The sequence below is a fragment of the Fringilla coelebs genome (assembly GCF_963513975.1).
Source record: "Fringilla coelebs genome assembly, chromosome: 7".
Lineage (NCBI taxonomy): Eukaryota > Metazoa > Chordata > Aves > Passeriformes > Fringillidae > Fringilla > Fringilla coelebs.
The window spans coordinates 33,873,393-33,896,783 of NC_140035.1; the positions used below are offsets into that span (position 1 = coordinate 33,873,393).

The 23,391-nt window shown below is 46.9% G+C and overlaps 1 protein-coding gene across 2 annotated transcripts; it reads right to left on the reverse strand.

The window, feature by feature from the left end:
- Positions 1–515: 515 nt before the first annotated feature.
- Positions 516–20,315, reverse strand: LANCL1 (LanC like glutathione S-transferase 1). Of its 2 annotated transcripts, XR_014616310.1 has the most exons (10): positions 20,182–20,315; positions 19,910–20,027; positions 11,151–11,358; positions 6,829–6,964; positions 6,368–6,514; positions 4,281–4,463; positions 3,741–3,917; positions 3,391–3,463; positions 1,061–2,520; positions 516–842 (listed from the first exon to the last, which is right to left on the reverse strand). XR_014616310.1 is itself a non-coding variant. In XM_084209351.1 (9 exons), exons 1-9 carry the CDS (start codon positions 20,263–20,265, stop codon positions 2,444–2,446), a joined length of 1,203 nt encoding a protein of 400 aa, XP_084065477.1. In that variant the 5' UTR covers positions 20,266–20,315; the 3' UTR covers positions 516–2,443. The 2 variants fall into 2 exon arrangements, 1 of the variants encoding a protein (XP_084065477.1); XM_084209351.1 differs by having other exon boundaries at positions 516–2,520.
- Positions 20,316–23,391: the final 3,076 nt, after the last annotated feature.

Below are 23,391 nucleotides of genomic sequence, written 5' to 3' on the forward strand. Positions count from 1 at the left end.
ATGCTTGTGCTGGAGGGCAGGATCACCTCTACCATACCACTCCTGACAGCTTGGTCTTAAATTAGCCTCTGCTGCTGAACAGTCACAGCCTCCCCAAGGTGCCCTGTTCCTCCTTTCACTGAGCGGGAGGTGCTTTTTTGGTGCTTTTTTAGGAGGATCCACCTCTTCCTTTTGGTGGCCAGCACTGCACACAGGTGTATTTTGGTGCAACCTGCAGGACTCTGGTCTCCAATGGAAGCCACAGAGGAAGGATGCAGCCTTGCATGGAGACACCAGTGCAAAAGGATGTCCTGGGATGAAAGCACAGCCTGCAAGGGAAAGCCCAGGACCGGCCTTGATGGATGGGAGATGAGGGAAAAATGTGAAATACCCTTATACTCAAGGTGGGTGGAAGGCCACTGAGCCTCCAGGAGCTGCCAGCACAGCACAGCTGTTGTGGGATTTGTTGATCTCTTCAGACATGAATCCTGGTCACAAAGCAGGGGGTAGAAATAACTCAAAGTTCGGTTGTTTCAGTATTTTTATTAGACAGTGCTCCACTCAACAGCTGTACACATGGCCCTGATGCTCCCCTGATCAGTGCACAAACCTTGCGACATAATGCTCTCATGCCACCGTGACCCAGGCTGCACAAACCATCTCCTTTTACAGAAGGGGTGCCCAGGAGAAACCCAGGCTCAGAGCAGTGTCCCTGCACTGCCATCACACCAGCCAAGCTGGGAGGTAACTTCAAGAGCTGTTTGATTAGGCAACTCCTCTCTGCTTCCCAGTCACCTCCCTGCGCTGCTTAGGTCCTGTCAATGATAGGGGATGCCTGATGCCGGGTCCACATGAGCCTGAGGCTTCTGACAGGGGTGCCCACTCTCAAGGAGATGACCTTTTCTGCAATTCAGGCTGTCTTTTGATGGACTTTCAGAGAGGCAGCAGGAGCCTGGGCTTTGTGGAAACAAATCAGCATTCCAGGGCTGGTTTCTGCTCCTTGCCTGCCCAGGAGGTTTTTGTGGAGCTCCCTGTGCCACTGGGCACAGCTGCCCTGCATTCAGGCACATGTGAGTGTAACCCTGCCAGCTTTGGTGGCCCAGGAAGAGTGGCTGTGCTGCCCTGCTATTTCTCCCCTGCCCTTCTGGGACTTGAGGCACTCAGCAGCTCAGCCCTTGAAATATCAAAACCCATGGCCACATTGGTGCAGGCTGAGGAGCTGCTCTCAAACAGCACAAAGCTGTGTGGCTACATCTGTAAACCTCCCTGAGCTCAGTGTTTAGCTCATGCTCAGTGCTAAGAAAGTGGTTTACAGAGCCAGGTCCCAAATTTCTGCAAATTGGTGCAGCATCAGCTAAGGATGGAAAAGCACATTTACTCCCTGCAAGTAACTGACCTGCCTGACACACCAAAGCCAGTTAACCTAGTGCAGATTTTCCAGTTGGGGAGATGAGTGGTTGCAAATGAAACCACAACAAGCAGTAGCAATGCAAACAAGTGACTCAAATTATCCAGGTTTGGGAGAGCTTAATGAAAGCAAACATGTAAATAACATCTATACAGCTAATAGGTTAAACACTGTCAGATCTCAGTGGCATACATTTCTTTTCCCTTTTTGCTGCTGGTGGGCACCTGGCACCACCTAATACACAAATTTAAATAAAACTGCAAAATAAACTCTCAAAGCTAACAAGAAGAGACCACAAAAGCAAGCATGCTTAGCTCACTTTTGGACTGGAGTTTGCCATTGGATGACCAATGGAATAGCAAGGTTTAATGTAAGATGGCAGTGGATTACTTGTCTGTCACTGGAACAAATGCACAGAAGAGCTATACATAGCCTTTGCCTTTAGAGCAGATAGAATGCAAACTCAGGACAAGCCTTTGGTATGTAAGTTCCAGCTCTGCCAGTTGCAGTATGATATTAAAAATATACATAAGACTCCACACTCCATCACATTCACTTCACGTGGCACAGCCCAGATACTGAACCATCTGCTCTCTGGGTGCTCAGAAAGAAAAGACTTGAAAACAACTTCCAGGGCAAAGTCTCAGTTTTCCATCTGTTGTTCTCCAAAGGCAGCTAAATTCCTGCAACTATTTGTTAGCACAAAAAGAAGTTAAATAGCCCAGGTAACATTCAATAGAAAACTTCTTCCCAGGAAATGGGATACAGGAAATAGCAAAACTCTGTAGCCAACAAAATACTGTACAGTTCTCCCTGCTCCCACCTGCAGCCCTGAGTTTTAAAGGGACACCAGCAAAATCTGCATTCTGTCTTTTAAACTAAACAATGTAATGAGACAACTAGAAATGTTAGAGAACTCAGCATGCCCCCAGGAGGATGGATTTACGTTCAGTTAGGCGAACAACGGTGAGTCTGGAAAAAGAAGAAAGCAGCCTTGAACTGCATTTCCAAGTGCAGAAGGACACAGGGCAGCCAACTGCCAAGCAGGATTCAGATTTAGAGTTCAAATGCAGGGAACTTGGCCTTGGTAGGCACCAGCAGGTCAGCAAGAAAGTAAATTGTTCCAGCCATTCCTGAGGATGAAAAAAACCACACTGTGCTTCAGAGAAATTTCCTTTGGGCACCATTTTTCTCAGTTATCCAGGGAGTGAATGAGTTATGAAGACAGAAGAAAAGGTCCTAAATATTTTTCAAGGTTTACGCCCAGGTTTCCCAAGAAACTTTGGTACCTCAGTGTGGAAAAGCATTTTGAAGTTAATTAAACATTGAAAAGCACCTGGCAAAATGCCATGGGTCTTTTCCCCCCTCCAGCTCCCTCCCTTCTCCTTTACCCATCCACGAGTTCAACACTGGGCAGCTTTGTTAAACTCTGGTCTTTGAGACACTGCTGGCCAAGGTCCTGACTGATGGAACTTTGCTGTCCCTTGGCCTGCAGCAGCTTGGGGAGATGAGAGCTAGCTGGGGGGCTGGCTCCTTCAGCAAATACCTGCTGATGGCAGATTTGAGGGGAGCTCTTAGCAGAAGGCACAAAGAAGCCAACAAGGCCCATAACAGCAGCCCCATTTATTCCTCACCTTTAGAATCAAACTGGAACACTCATGAAGGATTTCAACCCTTAAAAATGTACAGAAAAAAGACTGCCTGAGAAGCCAGGCTACAAATAACCAAAAGGAAGCCTGTAGCCATGAAAGAATTCTCCCTGAGATCTGTATGTAAATCTGTGTGGAGGGCCTAGGAGGACAAGATGCTCCAGCTAAGACATTATCCTGTGCTATAGGGTGACTGCTTCTGGGCAAGGGTAGAAAAACCCAGTGGGTACAATTTCCTTTCCACAATCTACACTGAGTTTTGCAAAGACTCCAGTGGAGCTTGTATTCTGTTTTCCTTGATGCTAGAACAGCTTAGGTCCAGGAGCAATACACAAGGCTAGAGACTGAGATTACCTTCAAAGAGAGAGAATGGTGTGTCTGGAGTCCGGCACCCATGCTGCCCATAGCTTAAACACCACTCTGCAAACTGAGAAAAGAGGTACAAAAAGTGTTCAAATTTGGGTAAAGGCAAGTCTTGAGAAGAAAATACTATCCCTTGTCCCCACACTACTCCTTGAAGAGCAAGGCTTCTGAGGGAAATCCCTTCTGTACAGGCTGTTAGACTCTGGCTGCACTGTTGAAGGAATACTCTGGGGCAGCTGGTCAGATCTAGCTGCATGTCTGCCCCCCTAGAAATTGGATTTCAAAGGCAAAGGCAGTGCAGAAGTGAATAAGGCCCTCTATTGCCTCACACACACTCTTACCTTGCAGGCCCTGTAGAGGTATTTCATGTTCTGAGTGAGGTTGTACAGTGCCAGGAAGGCATAAGCATTGCCAGCTGTGCCATGGCACAGCCCATAGCCTTTCTTCAGTAACCCATACTGCCAGATCACTTCTGCACACTGCAGGGCATCATTCAGGTACTGCTGCTCCCCAAAGACCTGTGGAGACAAGAAACTTGTTGTCCTTGCTGAGGCAATGTCCTCCAAACAGGGATGCAGAGGCTTGGGTGTCCTGCTGAAGTGACTCTGCTGTTTACTTTTTAAGGAGGATATTTTTGATATCATGAGTAGGGGTGTAAAACCATTACTTCACACACAACTAGCTGTCACCATCCATCACCTGCAACAGGGCAGCCCACACAACTGGTGGGTATTTTCAGAAATGTTTTCTTAAAAGACTAATTTCTGTATCAGAGGTTAGCGTGGGGTGATTTCACTTTAACAAGCCATCCTCCAGCATCTTCTCCAGAGGAAGTTTCACAGGTAGGGGTCTCTGAAGGGTCTTTGCAAGGTGTCTGGTACCTTGTATGCCTGGAGAAGCATGTAGATCACACCTGGTGCTCCATGGCACCAGTGGACGAGGAGGTCTCTGGTGTCACCGACGCAGGGAGGGTAATTCCCAGATGGGAACTTGAGCTGGCAGACATAGTCCACACTGGGCTTGACTGTGTTGTGCAGCTTTACTTGGCTCACTCCAAAGCCAGGCTAAGACAGAGAAAACATTTAAATCAGGGAGAATTACCATTCTGTCTGTCCCTAAGAGATCCAAGGTCTGCCCAAAAGGCGGAAACAAAGTCAACTATGGCTGCATTCCCTCTTGCTCCTTGTAAGTTAGGTAATTTCTTTGCTTTGAGCTTTCACACTTCACATTACCCACTCAGTCACTGGATGTTCTGCCTTTTGGCAGGAACTTATTTCCACTCCTACCCTTGCATCCCAGAACAAAGACTGTTCCTAGCATGTCACATGGTCCTCTAAAAAGAGAGCTTGCTGCTGCTTTTCCTAAAGATGAGCAGGAATGGCTTCAGGTACCCAGAGCTGAAGTAAAGCGTAAAATCAGTATTAAGGATGATTCCTAGCACCTAGAGCATCTCAGCCCTTGGCTGCTGGGCCAGCCCAGCTGGCAGGCTGCAATTCTGAATCTTCACAGAAGTTGCTGAGTGATTTCAAGAGGCTGACTTCACTGCTGACCTCAGTTGGAAGCAAGGGAGTGGCTTCAGTGTCCCAAAGACACTGCCCCGTATGAAATCTGTGCAGTTCTAATTTCCCATGGCAGACTGCAATGAACACTCTCATCTAAGGATCACACTGTTCTCAGGCTAGTAACAGGAAAATTAAAAATCAATACTTGTGCTGTAAAACCATCAGAGATAAAAGATGTTTTCCTCTCCATATTTCACATTCTTGCTTCTCCCAAGGCTTTTTATGCATCATGCTTGGCTAATCCAGGGTCCTTTTATTCATACAGCAGAGAAGCATAAAGCCCATGCAGTATTTTATGGGAGACTTAAAATTATTTAAAACAGCCACTTGGGAACAAGCTCAGGGACTTGGTACAAATTTAGGCTCACAGCACATTGCTGTCTCCCCTGCTCCTAGCTTGCTATTCTGTGCTCCTGGGCAATAACCACCTTGCATCCCCCTCTTGCCAAATCTTCTACTTAAAAACCACCAGCCATCTCTTCCTCTCTGAGCAACAGAAAAGTTACATTCACAGGACTTCTACTGATCCTGTATATGGGCTTTAACTTTGACAGTCCTGAAGGAAAGCTCAAATGCTTGAAACCTGGTGGCTTCCTTTTCCACCTGCTCTAAGAGTTATGTCTAATAAAAGATTACAGACTATTTCTACACCAAAATAATTTGTGTCACTTATGGGTGCTCTTAATAGTTTAAAAATTCAATGTTATTTTTTGCTGTTATTTTTCTAAGTGCTCGAACACTGTAAATATATGCACAAAGGGACCCACATAGGGGAATTATCACCCTCATTTTTTTCAGAGCCAGAATAGGGAATATTGACAGAGCTCCAGTTGCAAAATAGTGACAAAGCATCAAAGCAAAGAAGTACTGAATCTCTCAGACTCTTGTCTTGCTCTGCCTGCTTCAGGCACTGCAGAACTCAGTTCCTTTATCAAAGTCCCACCTCTTTCACCCTTAGAAGCAGGTTCCGCTTTTGATACAAAGGCATTTCCCACTTTCCTACTATAAGCACAACTTTTTTCACCATGCTTTTCTCTCAGAAATTCTCACTCTGCTCCAAGTAACCATCTCAGAAAATGCAGGGAGTCAGCAGATACCAACAAATGTGAACAATTTAGAAGCAATTAACATGAGGGGGAAACAGACCCAGCTGAGCTGCAGGCCTCCACTATGTGACACTGCTGGTTAATGCAGGTCACGTTTCTCCACAGATCTCCAAGGTCAGAGATTCAACCTTAGGTTTGAAGAAAACTTTTACAATCGGAAACGCATGATAAACACATGGGTAGGTCCATCAGACAAGGTATCTTTCCCAGTTTGACATTACCAAGAGTCAATTCAAATGCTGTCCCTTGTTCAAAGAGATGTGAAACAGTGCTAAGGGCCCATCCCCTCATGTCTCTTACCTGCATGAGATAGTAGTAGATCCCAGCCAAACCATGGGCTGCTCCAACATAGTACTCCTGGTACCACTCAAACATCAGTGGGGTCTTAGCTGTGAAGTTCCTCTTTTTGGCTAAGTTCTCTCCCGAGGCTACCACTGCTTCACAGACCTGTGAAGGGATGGGAACAAATGTGGGGGAGGGAAATGGTACTGCCCTGGACACAGCACAGTGAGTCTTCTGACGCAGAACAAGATTTGTTTTTCTGCCCAAGCAGAGTGTGGAATGAAATGTATGCCAGTCCAGTATTGCCTATGGATTTACATGGACAGTGGTGCTTTGTCCCTTTAGAAGAAAAGCAGGTATACCATGATGTGGTTTCTCCCTTATTGCCAGAGTTCTTTACATCTAGCATTGATTTTTACCGGCCCCAAGATGAGTTGCACAGGAAGAGCCAGATAACAAACCAGCAAAAGGCACAGTACCTGCTGAATGTGACTCTGAGGGATCTTTTCCTCTCCGAAGTGCTTGTTCACAAATATCAGTGCAGAGAGATAGCCCATGCGCCCGTAGAGGAGCTCATCTGGCACTCGTGGGTCAGCCTTGTGTAGGTGCAGCAAACTGCAATGGAACATTCCCATGGGGGAGATGAGAGGGAAATGCACTCAAACATTACACTCAAAGCCATGGAAACAAGCACTAAGGCTGGAGCTCAAAACCATGGTTTGTTCCTTCATGCTGCTGTATTGGAAATCAAAGTGACCCCCATGGCTGGGAGAAAGGTGAGGAGGACTCCATAATATCAGAAGGTTAATTAATTACTCTATTATACTATATTACACTATATTACATTACATCTAAACTGAATCTGCACAAGCACCCAACTCAACTCAACTGCCCAGAATCTAGTGACTGTCTGCTGACAGTCTGGACACGTGCTTGGCCCTGACAGGCCAAGGAAACAAAACACCATCACTTTGGGTAAACAATCTCCTTATTGCATTCTACTTTGGCACACCACAGGAGCAGCAAATGAGATGAGAATTGTTTAGATTATTCTTTTCTCTGCTTCTCTCAGGTTCAGAGAATGTGAATCCCACACTGCTGTCAGGCCAGGCTCTGGCTCTCAGCCTTCCACTGCATGAGGCATGGAGTCACCCCTTCCCTTCTGCCTTTTGTTAGGCTGATTGCTTCAGTCTGCTCTGCTCTTCACAATGCATTCATACTATGTGCTTGGGTTTTAGAGCACCAGCTTGGAAAGCTACAGGAGGGGGAAACCTGGGCTAAAAAAAATGGTCAGCATAAAGCTGCTGACTGCTCAGGAAAGGCTGCCCACCATTACCTCCTTGTGATGTCATTGGCAAGGTGGACACTGCCAAAAATCACCACTTTCAAATTATACAGCTATCCTTTTAATTTGGTTGCCTAAGGAATATTTGAAAGTCAAACTAGTGTTAGTGGTATGTGGAAAAATCTCCCCCCTAATGCTCTCAAGTCCTGATAGAGAAGCCCCTTCCTCTCCATGCCTACAAATAGCCTGGGCTATGCTGTCAGGTGAGAAAGAGGTGTCTCCCTGAGCTAAAAATCTAAGAGGTGGAGCTACACATGTTGTTTAACATCTAGCTGCTGTGGCACATGGAAGAAATATCCTCTAGGGAGAACTGAGCAGCAGCAAGGACAGCTTAGCAAAGTGGGAGTGCTGGGGCTGGCTGAGGAGAGCTTCCTGGGCACCAGGCTTTAGCCCACAAGTGCAGAGTGAGCTCTGCTGCAGTCAAGTATTTTCTTTGCCCCTTTTGTATTATGATATTGCAAAGCTGGTGATATTCCTGTAGTTTTAACAGAGACTGACAGCACTTCACACTGGTGCTTTGTAGCCCAATTCACTCTTGAAGCAATTTTTCCTTTGTTTTACCTCTCATCACACTTCCAGAAAGACTGGATGTCCTTTCCTGTCAGGGCATCAGGTAGCAGTGTGATTGGATTTGGCTTTATCTTCCTGTTCACCTGTAAGACAGCAATCTGAAAAGTGCCATCTTTTAAAATACCAGCACAAGTGACTTTCAGGCTATTCCCTGACTGTTTCCAGCTGTGAAACCAGCCAGGAAAAGCTTTGTGTGAGTTGATTTTCCCTGCCACAGCAGTGTGAAGAACAGAAAAGGTGCCTAGGCAGCCTTGGCTCCAGGGACTTTGCAACACTGTTGCGAAGTAAAGAAGGAACCAAATGCCTCAAGATGCTGGGCTGTGACTCCTCAAAACCCGAAACGTTTTTCCCTTGGCACTGGCCTCAAAGTGAGCAGGGATTCTGAAGGAGAAAGGAGGGAGCAGTGTCTCAAGGTAGACTGGCTCTTCTACCACTTGACATGTGGACTGCTCCATGGGGGGAGGTTTCTTTCTCACAGATTAAACCCAAGAGACAGATTTACACCCAAGGCATGGGTTCTTCTCTCGGCTGCAGGAACTGAAAGGAAAGGCCTCATGGTGCCTGTTGCAGAGTCCAAGGAAGGCAGGTGAAGAGGGTTTCCAAGGAGCTGTTTGGACAGACAGACTGTCTGGCAGCAGGCTGGTCAGAAGAGAAGCTGGCTGGTCAGCTCTGAGATGTCAGGAAATGTCAGGTGACGTAGAAGGAATGGATGGATGTGTGAACAGTAATACCAGTGCCAGGGATTTTCTCAGTTCTGGATGTGATACCTACTTTTTATGGGGAAATCTGGAGCAACTGGACCACTTTTCTTGTTCTTTGTGCATTACTGCTTTACCTCTAACTGCTTTTCCAGCATGATCATCAGGAGAGGAAGCCTGCCAGAAGTTCCTGCTGTTTTTGAAACATGGTCATGCATTCAGAAAAACATGCCTGGGATGCTGCTGGACTGATTGCATGCAGAATGCATTTCTCAGGTGTGTGGGGTAAATTGTGGTCTCTGAAAGAAAGAGCCACTCCTATTCACATTATCAGCCTATCACCTCAACTGTCAACAATCAGCAGTTTCTGGACAGAGGGAAATCAAGGCAGCTATAGAGCAAAATGGGATTTTTGTACACCATTGGCTCTGAAAGCAAAGCTTTGACCTTCTGAATTGGTGGGAGGTAACAGGAAAAAGAGGGCTCCTAGAACATGGCTCAGATTTTCACAGGCTCTTGGAAAATATGCTGCCCTGAAACATCAGTCTCTCTAGAGCATAAAAGCACATTTTTTGGTCATGAACTCATTTAGGAAAAAGCAAGCTTCTGTCTGTTCCACTGCAGGTAAAACCTGGCTGATGGATTCTCTCCACTGTCTCTGTAAAGATGAGGTGCTTTAAAAGATAGAGGAAGAAATGCAGAGAGGCCGTTCTCCACAGCTCTGATAAAAATGCTCTTTCTATGCACTTGCACTACACAGCTTAGCAATTGTTCTGTAACTAAACAGCATACTGAAAAACCATTTAAGAGTTTTGATTTAGGGAGCTACTTCTCAAAGAAATACTCTATTTTAAAAGGAGCATGGTCAGGCTAACTGCTCTGGGAATTGGTGGCTGAGTAAGGACAGTATAACTGTTCATTTGAGAAAGCCACATTTTTCTGTTTTCCTCTTGCAGATGTATGAAGAAACCAATTTCCAGTGTTCTGACTTTATTATACCATTAGATGGCAGTGCAAAATTAATCACAAGACTCCACTCTGCCACCAAACCACAAGCAGAACAAGAAGGATATGGGGAGGAGAGACCTCAGCAAGAAAACATGAATTAGGGATTGTTTTTACAACCTGGGACTTATGCACTGACCACAATTGACAGGTACTGTTTGATAGATTAATTCCCTTTTTGTTAACGAATATATTAATCTTAGTGAGATTTGCCACTCTGTCAAAACAAAATCTAACCCACAGATTATTATTATTAGAACAAAGAAATAGTTCTGTCCTCAGACTGATTGTATCTATATAAACCAGAAGCTACTCTTGGTTAAGAGAGTGGAACTTGTCCAAACCATTCAGACACCTCTGATTCCCACCTGTGGCTTTTTAAAATTGCTATTATGCATCACTTTCTCATGGCTGTTTAAGGGCAGTCAGTGTTCTGAAGCATCAGGGTTTTGTCTTTCTTTGTGCTGATCAGGTATGAGTGGAAACTCTCTACAGGGCTGTTTCTCACCTTAAAACCCATCTCCCTAAACTGAGAAATGCTTGCAAATACATCTCCTTAACTATTTTCCTTCCTCTGCCACATGCTGATCTATGCCTGCTTGTTTGTCCTTTTCTTGTCTTAAGTACCCAACAAAAATGCATCTGAAAGCAGTCGAGGAAAGGCAGGAAATAGAAATAAATGAATCATAACCAGCTGCATTCTGCAGTTGAAAGGGATGCTGTCAATCTTAGGTTTAAGTCAAAGACAACTAATAAAGAGCAAGTGGAAGCAAGTACCAAAATTAAATCTAATAATCTTACCACATTTTTCCTTTTCATCAAAATGACTGTAAAGCTAAATTAAAATGTTCTCAAAAACCACCAAACCCCACCTTCTGGGGTTTTTTTTTGTTTTTAATTTCGGCACTTTTTTCTTCCTGTGTTTATCAGAATTATTTTTAAGATGGCAGTAGCAGCTGAACAATAGAGGCTTGCAGGCTGCCACGCAAACGTGTCTGTCCTTAAACCACCTCTTTTACCAGGGCAGGAAAAGTTTGTGCTGCCTTGCTAAGTTACTGGACTACTTCTCGCACAAGACTGCAACAGAATGTATTCACATTTGTCAGAGAGTGCCTCATATAAGGCCAGAGCAGCTCTATGAGCAAGAGGAAGGTCAGATCAGAGACATAAGCAAGGCTTTTACCGGATGATGCAGTCTTCTGCCTGCTTCTCGTTCTGCAGCTTGTGGTAGACGACAGCAGCCACTGCCAGGGGCCCGGCATCACCACACAGGAAAGTGATGGATCGCCTGGTCAGGCACCTCAGGCTCTTCTTCACGTACTCATGGGCCACCTGAAGGTAGGCTGGATCTCCATACACATCAAACAGGTGCAAATACAGCAAAGCAATGCCTGCAGAAGGAATAGAAAGGTTTGCTCTGTTACTTCAGTCATGCTGAAAGTCTGGCCTGGCCCTCATTTAGGGCATAAGCCTGACAGACAGGCTTCTCAGGGACATAACCCACAGCTTCCTTTCCTGCTTTGTCATCTCCTTGTTACTTGATGCTGCTTGTGAGTGGATGGCAGGTCAAGACAACAGCAGGGTCTGACCCAGGAAGGCCTGGAGAACAGAATTGCATAAAATTTTGTATCCAATTACATGCAATTTTCATAGCAAGGAGCAAAAGATGAGACCTAGATAAACCCACCTAAATCCATACACTGTACCTGTGACTTTTGCTCAACAGTGAAAGGGGAAAAAAAATCATCTTTGGGCAGATGGTACTTGTGACAGAGCAGAACTGAGTTGCCACCCTCTCTATCTTTTCCCCATCATTAGGGGATAAGGGGTTCGGTCACTTAGCTTGGACTGGATTTTAAAAAATCAGCACTGAGAAACAGACATCCTACTTGACTCTTTTAAAAGATTTCCATCTATTATTCTTTTTTAATTATTTAGAATAGAATAATTCTTTTTTATTATTCTTCGTTTCCACTGGGAAGCACCAGCAAGGTTGTTGCAGTTCCCTGGACATCATCTCCTGCTGTTGAGCAAGTCCCATGCCCTAAAGCAAGGGCTGGTGCATCCTAGAAAAAAGGGACTGCCCGATTCTCCTCTGCAGCACATCACTCATGAGATCAGCCCCTGTCTGAAACACAAACAGCTGCCTGGAATACTGGAACAGGCTGCAAGGTCCTCACTAGAGGTTTCCAATGGACTGGCCAGCTACAAAAACAGTTCTGCTACTGAGCAGTCACATCAATTGCTGTCCTTTGCCTCTGTCTGCCTTGCCTTCACCCAGCTCTTGAAGCTTTCAGTAGGTGAATGAGGAGTCCTCAGTAAGTCTGTGTCTGACAGGTCTGTCACACTTGAACCATCCTTCTGATCTGGGAAACATCTTCAAACCTGCACTTAAGAAAGCTAGTGGCCTATATGACTGTGAGAAGAGCTTATTTCTGCCCTCGACAATATCCATTTCTAAGAAGACTCAGGTCCTGCATTAAGCCTAAATTAATAGAGCCAATCTCTGCAGATTTTGATGTGTTAAGGTCAAGGGGGCAAGCATGCTGCAGAATTACAGTCCAAGGTACTGAGGACAATTTCAAACTTGGATAATTTTCTCATTTTGCATGGGTAATCTCCAAAGCTTCATGTTACAGACAATTCAATTCCACATGTACATTATGTATAAAATTTCCATCTCCTGCTGAAGCTAATAACCTTGTCCTCTCTCTAAGCAATTCAGTGCCAGCAATTCTAGAGAGAGCTCAGCTGTACAGTGCCATCACTCAAGTCTGTAAGGATGTGGATATGAAGCCCTTCTTTAAAGGGGAACCCTCCTTTTCCAGCTACAAAATGTCAAGTGACTCTCCTTGATTTATTTAGTATCTAGCACATCTTCTAGACTCTTATTAGCCTGATAGCTGTCTGAGCACAACTTGCACTCTTGACTTATCTGCTTTAATATACAACTTTTAGCTTTGTAAGTAGTTTCTATTCCCACTGCCATCATACCACCCTAATTATGCACATAAGTACCCTGCCAAGACCACTGCAAGGACTGAATTCTTAGAAAGTAAATCTCACCATTGTTCTCCTCTGATTTCTTTGCCTCTCCTCTTTTACAACATTTCTCACCCCCACTCCTCTCAGGCCCAAGCATCTTTGGAAAGACTCCAAAAAACCACTGACCTGTACTAAAGAATGAAGCTGCTTTCCCAAAACTTTCACTTTTCCTTTTTATTTAAAACTGAAAGGTCTTATAAACTGCATCTAAAGCTAGTTTTCTCAATTCATTCCTGTTGTAATTTGATACTGGGAATACTCCAGGTACCCATGAAAGCTGTTTCCTCACCCTCTTCTGTTATAGTTGGGCAGAGAGACGGGGAAAAAAATTAAAAAGGGGCTCAAGGGGTGAGATAAGGATTGGGAGAAAAAACACTCTAAGGGCAAAACAGGTTCAAATTTAAAGGTATAGAGTAAATTTATATAAAGTAAATTTATTACTAACAGAGTCAGAGGAGGATAATGAGAAGTAAAATAAACCTTTAAAACACATTCCCCCCCCCCCCAGCTCCTCCCTCCTTCCCACTGACAGCACAGGGAGACAGGGCATGAGGGTTTTGGTCAGTTCATCATTCCTGATCTTCTTCTGTTCACTCAGGGAGAGGAGTCTTTTCTCAGCTATGCTGTGGGATCCCTCCCATGGGAGACAGTCGTTCCAAAACTGCTGTGGTGTGGGTCACTTGTCCAGGGGGTATAGTCTTTTAAGGACAGGCTGCTCTAGTCTGGAAGCAAGGGCCCTCTCTCTGCCTCTGGAAGCAGGAGCCCTCTCGCTCTATTTGGGTCTCCCACTGGATCACAGCTTGCTGTGGCATCCACCCACTCTGGCATGAGCACTTCTCCCATGGGCTGTGAGTGGATCTCTGCATCCCTGTGGACTTCATCCATTACAGGGGCACAGTTGCTTCACCATGGTGCTCACCACAGCCTGCAGAGGAATCTCAGCTCTGATAGTTGGAACACCTTCTTCCATTCTTTTTCCACTGACTTGGTGCTGCCATGTTTTCACCCACATGTCCTCACTTCCTCCTCCTTTCTGACTAGAAGACAAACTGCTGCTTGTAGTACCACTGTCAACAGCTCCCACCAATTCAAAGATTCCTGCAGGTTCCTGTAGCACTGAGAAGTTGATCTCATCTAGGCCCCACATCAGGGAATTGCCCATCCTGTTTCCACTGCTGGCCAGGCAGCCCTGCTGCCATCGTGCAGGCAGCGGCAGCCACAGCAGTGCTGGTGCTGTTTAATGCTTCTCCTCATGTGGAGAGGGGTTAAAAATAAAATCAAGGTGTGCAGGTTCCACAGAGACATAAGGTGTGATCTGTACTCCCTCTGTTTGGCACATGGCTCCATACATGTGAGGTGCAGGGAAGGAGAAGCTGCCAGCCTGGCCCTGCCCTTTCAGCCACAGTGTATTGCCACAGACTGTGCCAGCATGGCAGCAGCCATGGCGCCTCCCCACCCCGGGGGAAAAACTGTATGTGTGCTGTTTTGATTTTCTTCTTAACTATGTCATCACAGAGGTGTTACCAACCTCTCTCATTGGGCCAGCAGCAGGTCCATCTTCAGAGCCGTCAGATATTGGCTCTGTCGAACATGGTGGAAGCTTCCAGCAGTCTCTCACAGAAGGTACCCCTGTGGCCCTCCCTGGCTACCATAAATCAGGCCATGCCAAATCAACACAATTCCTCAAGGAACTCCTTCCTCCCAAACTGATCAGAAGGGGGCAAGCAGTGCTGCCTTCAGCTTGCTGGTCACTCTGTTGCCACCTGTGAGCCCCAGAAGGGACAAGGCAGCAGAGGAGGGCAGGCACAAGCATGAAGAGGCAATGTTAACAGGTGTATTTAGAGGGCTACAAAACAGTCACCCTGGTGGGGATATCCTGTATTAACCTGTGTGCCAAGGTGCAGGCAGAGTATTTCAGAGGCAGTGCAGGTCAGAGACAAGAGTATCCAGGCAGTGGCCTTGGTTCAGTTAAGGCAGCGTTGCTCTGCAGAAGCTCTTCCACAGCTCTGCCTCACTCCCTCTCCAATGCCCTCCTCATCCCAACTGACTGGGTAGGTTTGTGACTGACTGGGTGTTTGTCTGGCGTGCTTTAAGTGGTACACAAACATGGCATCACCAGACACATGGTGCTATGTAAGCTGTGGATCTGCTCCATTTCTGTGTGCCCTGCAGGTCTGATGTTCAGTGTCCCACTTGGAAATGTGACCTAATTATGTGACATCTGACTGTTTCCACTCAGAACTGCCATACAGTGGCTGCCTGTGGCCTGCTACTGCCAAAGAGGTCTGGGCTTTGTCCTGTTGATTGTTTATTACTGGACCTTTTTCTCTGTAGTTTCTCAGATGTCCAAGTTTTTTGCTTCTTGCCCCTGATGCAGAGCTGAATGAGATGGGGAATGCATCAGGGAGTCCTTGATGGTACAGGGCTGCACTGAACATGTGCTGCTGACAGACCAACAGGGCTCTGCTGACTGAACCAGCCACCTCCAGCATGCAGAAAGCCAATACTCAGGAGTTGAGTGTCAATGCCTGAGATGCTTGCTCACTGCAGGGAATCAGGAGGCCAAAGTCAATCCTGCATGTCTCACAAAGCCTGCTTAGTCAACACCTTCAGAAGGAGAGTAAACAACACCTCTCCTCTCACCTTCCTGCAGGGTAGGTGCAGAGGGCAACTTTGCATTAGTGATTTCTTTAGAGTGGGGCAGTGGAGTTACAATTGTGCCAGTTGTGCCAGAGTTACAGCCAGCTTGTGCTGATGCTCTGATTTCAGCAACCATTGCTTTCAACAGGGCAGGCACTGCTGAAAATACCAGGTAAGGTCTTGCTTGTGAGCTCTGCAGTAGGCAGAAAGAGAATCTCATCCATATGATCATTCTGTTGATGAAAGAGAAGCTGTGCCTCAACTTCTCTGCAAGTTTAGACTTGCTCTTTTGTTGGTCTGCAAGCAGTTTGCTTTGCAAGCAAGTTCTGAACTTGAACTTCAGACTGTTCTGAACATGCCTCCTTGCCCAGCAGGAGCTGAGCTGGGCTTCTTCTACCAAGGAAAGGAGGTTGCCACAAGAGGGTATTTTGTTCCAAACCAACCACCTAGAGCTCTAAAGATCTCAGTGGTCTTGCATTGACCCAGGACAGTAAATCAGCCAGCAGCCTCAAAGCAGGATGTCAAACACAGAGGAAGAAGCAGAATCCTATCTCTGCACAGTGATGAAGCCTGGTGGCTTCTAGTGAGACAGCTGATGCCATTTTATTAAGTCAGCTTAATAAAATGGGTTAAAGAGCACAGATGGCTCAGTTTTATTGCCCAGCTCAAAGGATAGTTAGCATCTCTACTGGTGCAGACACACTACCTTGCACTCCTAAATGCATGCCAAAGCCACGTTGCATGCAACAGTGAGACACCTCTGGAAGTCCATGTTCAGAATGGGCTGGGCAGCCAGTTTGCAGCGTGACTGATTATCCAGGATGCCTAAGCATTTATCCTGCCTTAAAACCTGGGTAACAGAGCTTCTTCTGTGAAACCTTTTACCCCATCACAAAATCCTACAACAGGTTAGGTTAGCAGGGATTAGTGGTGATCTGCTTCAACCCTCTGAAAGGAAGGTCAACCTCAAATTTGCATGCCATTGCTCTGGGCCTTGTCCAGTCAAACACTGACTGTCTTCAAGAACAGAAAATTCACAAAAACTACCTGCCAAACATTTGGCAGGAGTGTGGTTCATGTGAGTGACCCAAGGCACTCTATTATCTCTCAGCAAATGCAGCCTCACTTTCTCTTGTTCTGTAGGGATTATCTGAGGATTTCCATTATTCTGAACAGGACTAAAAGGGACGTAAATTCTCTGGGTTCTGAGGTTAAAATGAACATATTGCACTAAAGTGAATGAAAAGTGTTTTTCCAGAAGTTTTCCTGAACTGGTTCAGTTTTAATTTCATTTTTACATGGATTTCCTTTCAAAAGACAACTGAGCTCTGCTCCTTGTCCCTACCTGCCAGTGGGCCAGCCAAAAGCTGTGGATGGGGCAGGCCCGCTGAACTCACTGGGCAGTTCAAGAGGCCCTCTGTGACTAAGACATTGCCAGAGAAGGAGATGCTTTAATGGGAAATAAATTCCAAATGAACTACCACAGTGTGGAGGAAGGTGAATCTCTCCCTTGTATACTTCATCACCCTGGAAGGATGCAACAGTCCAGTAAGCACTGGACTCAGGAGCATCCTGGCTTCAGCAGTCACCTGGTGACAGGAGTGAACTCCTTCCATTCCCTTTCCATCAGTTATGCTCCCAGTCAAGACAGTCTTCAGAGCTAGGCCTTTTGCATTATCGCAAACACCAACAGGCATCCAGGTATCCCTCTGTATCCTCAAGCTAATCTGTTTGGAAATGGATGAGGCTGCTGTGCTTCTACCAGGATCTGAACTGCTTCTGCCTCAGAATTAGCTTAGAGCAGTTTAGCTTCCCTCAGTCAACACTGTGATACCAGTGAAACAGATTAGGGAAAAAACTCTTCCAGCAGTCTCCCTAAACTGATGAAAAGCCAAAGCAGAACACAACAGCTGAGGCTGGGCTGTACCCAGGCACGTACCAGGGGCTGCCTATGGGGCCCCGATCTCTATGGGGAACTGAATGAGAACGTAACAAGCTGATTCAAATATGTTTTGAGGGCATTCAGCCATACACTGGATAATCTTGATCCAAAGTGTGTTTTCACTGCCTCTGAGCTGAAAATCTGAGTCCTTCCTTCCCTCTGCTCCAACTTCATGTACCAAGGAGCCGTGGCTTCCCTGGCACGAGTGCACGCTGGGGGAACAGGGCTCTGTCAAGTGTGTTGGGAAAGAAAGGAGCCCCAAAGTAAAATGCCAGCATATGCTGTGTATTACTGAGTGCAGTGTAGTACACTCAAGCACGTTACATTTCACAGAGTTTGTGCCAAGAGAGCCATATTTCAAATCTCCCTTATTAGTGGCCACAAGAGTGAGGGCTGATTTCAGACTGCTGGGCAATGATTCACATGAGGAGATACTCAACAAGCCTTTCCTACACAAGCAATTACAGGAAAAAGCTGCTGTCTTGGCCCAATTAATTTTGTCTCTGGAAACCAGCTCTGAATAAATTAATATAGCTAGAATTGGAAAAGAAGGTAGGGTGACAAAGTTATAGTGTAACATCTGCAAGCTTCACCATGCTGGCTGTGACTTCCAGGAAATCTGTCCATGGATTTTTTCCTATTAGCCAAGGCAAGAAGGCTGTGTGCCCATAGAGGAATGATCTCTGGGAAGAAAGAAGAAGAATCCCTCTTGAGACACTCCCTTCCAAATGAAAACAAGCTGAAATCCTGAACCAGAGTTCTCAGCCACTTTTTCATAATTGCACTTTCATGAAGTACCTTAGGACCACCTTAAGAAAAGGAACACAGCCTCTGGGGAAAAGTGTTTTCCTTCCCCCCCATGAGTACTCCTAACATCAACTATCCTCCTGCTTTGTCTCCTGAATTTTCTGGTCAGAGGCAGACTCTCAATCATGACTGAAGACCACCTTTACCACAGCAGTTCTCATCAGAGGGGACCCCAGCGCAGGGTCACACAGACTGGAAAACTGAACATGTCTGCCAAGGTGAAATCAGCCAGCACTCAGCAGAAATGTATAAATGTATAAATTCACTGGCAGCAGGAGCAGAGTGCTGCCAAGACAGCAGCTGATGAAATCAATGTTCTCCCACGCTGGAATTTAATACTGGCATCCTAGCATTTCTTATAAACTGCTCTTCAGTGCTCTCAGTGCCTGTTTGCCTTACTGAAATTTTGAAGCAGGCATTTCTAGCACTGCTGTCATCAAGCTGCAACGTTAGTTTAGCACCAGCACACTGAACACCACTCTCTTAAGCAAACTGTTGGCATTAAGATCCACAGCACCCACACACAAGCCAGCCACACCCAGATTGTACTGTAGAAAGTTGCCATTTAGGATTGCAGTATTCAGCAAAAAGAAAAGAAGCAGCACCAAAAAAATCTTGCAGCAAGGATGAGATTGATTTCAACTACCCTAGGGTCCCTGAATAGGGCCTGGCACATCACAGAAGGCAGGAGAGATGTCAAAGAACACAGCAGCAGCTGAAGTTGGGGCACAGAGAAAGGCGTGTCTTCCCTGGCACCACTGGGTAGAAATAGGGAAGCAAATGCAGGGCACACTTCCAAGGAAGGAAAACCAGGTTGAAAATGCAGAATTGGAGAAAGACAAGCTCCTGGAAGCTTTGCAAACAAGTTAGTATGAGGAAGGCCTCCACACTCTGTTATACTCACATTAGTATTTCTGCTCCTTCTGGCAGGCACTGGAGCAAAGCTAGCGCTCACTAAGTGTAGTGGCACTACCTGGGGAATAGGAATGAAGCAATCTTCCAATCAGACAAGGTCATCAGAAAAAATACAGCCCAAACAGAAAAGACAGACATTATCTCAGGCCATTAAGCTCATTGCTGCCAGATGCAAGAGCTCCTTGCAGGTCAATGTCTTACACCTGCCTACTTCATGGAGCAGTGGATGGAGCACTGGTTTTGTTGTCATCACCCCCACCATGGCTAGATTTGGAGCATGTTGCTTTGCAGGCTCCCATGCCTACTCTCAAACAAGCACCGCTTTCTCTGTTGTGTAAGTCGAGCACTATTAACCAAGACTAGACCCAATCCTGCCCTGTGGCACTGTGGCCTTCCCTCTGCAGCATGAAACCTGCCTCAAAAATGGGGAGTCCAGAAAAAGACATCCCCTTGCTCAAAGGGACTAAAACATGAAGTGCCATTCCTGACATGGATCTCCCGTGACCATTCCAATGCCAAACCCCCACGGTCTGCCATGGCCTGATCTAGAGGTGAGCTCCGGGCAGCTCCTGCTCCATGGGATCCGACCCTACCTGTCCAGCCAGTGTACGCGGTGCAGTCATGCGGGTCGGCGGACTTGAGGCCCTTCTCCATCTGCTGCAGCAGCTCCCTGATTTTGTTATTCAGCCGCTGCGTGAATTCGGGGGTCAGCTGCGGAGACAAAACCCGCCAAACGTGAAGGCAACGCGGGTGGGCATCGGTACACCGGGCAGCCCCGGGGAACCGCGTTTGTAACCAGACAGGTCTCTGCTCTACACGGCCTGGGGGCAGATCCCCAGAGCCGCCTCACCCCAGCCCCGCTCACCCGCCCGGCCGCGTCGAAGTAGCTGGTGGCCAAGGACTTGTCATAGTCCGCGTAGGGGTTCGGCAGCGCCCGCTGCGCCATCATAGTGCCGCTGGGCTCGGCTGGGCTCCGCTCGTCCCCGCTCCGCTCGGCCGCGGCCCGCCCCGGCTCCGCCCCGGAAGGCGCCGCTGCCGCCGCTCGGCTCTTCCCGCGCCAGGGGCGGGCTCGGGGCTGCTGCCGCCGCCGGCGCTGAGGGGGCCGGGGTCGCTGTCGCTGTCCGGCCGATCTTGTGGGGGTCAGGGCCTGTTGCAGCGGGTTGTGTCTGCTTTAGAGAGCCCTGTGGAGCTGAGCTGATCATGCAGGGTTTCATGTAGCTGATCATCGAGGGGCCGGCTGCAGCTGGCCCTGTGGGTTTAGGGTCCCTCTGCTGCGGGCTCTGTGTCCTTTAGGGAGCCCTTTGGAATGTAAGGTCTCTCGCAGCTGGCCTTGTGGGGCTTAGGGCTACTGAGGGTAACAGTTTCTGTCTGTCTTAGGGAGCCCTGTGAGTTTTTGGGCCCCTTCCAGGTGGCCCTGTGGGGTTTAAGTGTCATGTGGGGCTCCCTGTGGGGTTTGGTTCAGTTGGCTGTGTGAGCTTGGAGACCCTGTGGGATGAGGGGCCCCTCACACCAGCCTGAAGTGGAAGGGCACCACATGGATTTGGCAATAAGCTGGTACTGACAGAGGATCAGCCCAAGGAGAATGTGCTGAGCAGGATTTCCTCTCTTGGGGTGGGACCCAGCCTGCATGGGGGACAGGGGCTCTTCCTTGCTGTACCTTGCTGAGCTGCTGCATCTCACCTGTGCTGGCTGAGCTACATCCTCCTCATGAAGAGGTTAGGTCCCCATGACTCATAGACCTGAGCAGTGCTTTTTCCTCCCAAGTGCAACATAACTGTGCTGCCATGCTGCTGGGGGTCTCCTTGGTGTTGTCATGGGGCAGTGTGCCCCTGTGCAGCCACCCATGTACAATGTCCTTTGTGCTTCCAGGTATCATTCATGGGGCTCACGTGTTCTTGTGTGCTGTGTTCCTCAATCCAGGCCTTGCTGCTTGGTGTAACACTATGCCCAGCTCCCTTTCTTCTGGCCCTGTGGACCTGAAATGAGTTGTGATATCTCTGCTTGAGGTGTGGGTACTGAAGTGTGTGACAAGTGCAGCTTTGGGGCTCCCCAGCACTTCTAGCACTGCAGGCTTGCATGTGTGTCTCTTGGAGAAGTGCAAAGGGATGCAGCTGAGCTTGAAGCTCTTGGTGGCTTGTCAAGGTCTAAGTGCGGTGATACTGCCCCTTGTAGGAGCTGAATCCATCTGGGTGGGTTTAGGGGAAACTGCTGCTCTAAGAATTTACACATTGGTGACTCTGAGCACCCTGAGAATCCATTAGGCTCCTGCATTCATGTCTGTGACAGTTGTATTATATAAGGGATTCTGATTTTCTGTCCACATGTCCGTTCTTTATTACAATCAATAAGATTAGATCTCAAAAAAAAAAAAAAAGTAAATTATTTCACTCTATGGCGAGAAACAAGCATAAAAGAGGGAGATGCAATTATGTTTCAGTTCTTTTTTCACTCAGCTGTTGCTTGTTTAGTGAATTTCAATCACGTAAACATTGCCTTGCATTCAAGGCAGGGAGATGGACTGCAGTTTTAGTATTCAGGGAGGCAGCTCTAGCATCAGCAAAAAATAATGTGGGGTCTTCTGCTTAAGGCCAAATTCACAGCTCTATATTATGGTCTTCCATCTGCAGGTCAAAGGAGTATTCACTGCCCTTCTTCCCTCAGGCACAGTTGAGTATTAACTTTCAGCATAAAGCACAGCATTTCAGCTTCTTTCTTTGATTCCTCACATTAGTTTTTTCTCCTGATCACTTAAAGACAAAGATGGTTCTCCCAAATTATCCTGCCAAGGAGTTATGTTTCAGTATATTATTTCCTAATTGGTCATGGTCACTTTGGCTTTGATGCACCTCTTGCTGCCCGGGATGAACCCAGCAATCCAGGCTGCAGCTGTCACTCAGAGCCCGAGTAAGAGACTCATGATTCATCCTTAGTAACCTACCTGTGCAGAATGGGGAATGAAAGAAGGAAGTGATCTTGAGAGGAAAGCTGCTCATGTGTTCTTGCAATCATGGTCACTTTGGGCTGTTTGGTGGGCCTGTTTGTTTGCTTTGTCTGAGAAGGGTCATGCTGCGTTCTTTGAAAAAAAACCAAAAAATTAAAAGCTGTTCCAGCAGATCTCTTAAGAACACATCTAGAGAGGAGCTGTGTGTGGATGCAGCTATGAAAACACAGGGAAAATGGTGAGAAAGCAATCTCTAGTAGCCTTCCTGGCAGTCCCATCACAGTTAGCCCCAGAAAAACTGTCTCTGACGTGACTTGCAATGGTTGAATAGATGTCCCCAAATCTTTCTACCTGTGACAAAATGAAAGGATGCAATACTTTCTGCTCCACAGCATTGTCTAAAAGACAAATCCTTACTAAACTTTAGCAACATAAGAATCCTGGCTGTTTGTGGTCCCAACTGGACTGGTAGCATATCTGTGGATTATGAGAATGAAATGGATGTTTCACAGTCCTCCTTGAAGAAAACCTCAGCATGCCTGGGTGTCTGCTCCCTCCTCATTCCAGTGAGGATATGAGACCAAAAATCACTGACAGATGTTACAGCTGCTTGCATACTACATGGCATCCTGCCTGAGGGCATACAGAAACATCTCTTTCCTGAGAGGAGCTGTCTCCTGCTGGAGACTGTCCTTCACTGCCTGTAGGCATCCATCAGCTCTGTAAACTCACCTGCAGCGAATCTCCATGCAGCAGGGGCCCAGTGTGGGCAGGGTGGATGCAGACTTGCAAGTGGCCTTTCCAAAATGGTAGTTTGCCATCTGCCCTACATCCACAGCCTCCTCTCAGGGTCAGAGCAACCTCACACAGCAGGCTCCATGCTGTGAGCCAGATGGGCTTGGCATGGTAACCCCACAATAGCAAATGTGAAGGTTGCTTGATCTCCTTTGCAGTTGCATGCTGTATGTGAGGGAGTGCAGTGAGCAAGGGTAGAGTGTCCTTTGTAGCCTTGTCAGCTAGAAAAAAGAATTTGAGAGGCTGTGTGGAAGTGCTCCACAGAGCATGGTCATCCTCAAGGAGTGTCAGAATGTCCTGGGAAAATGTACTGGCAAAGTACTTGGGCAGTGGGAGGGG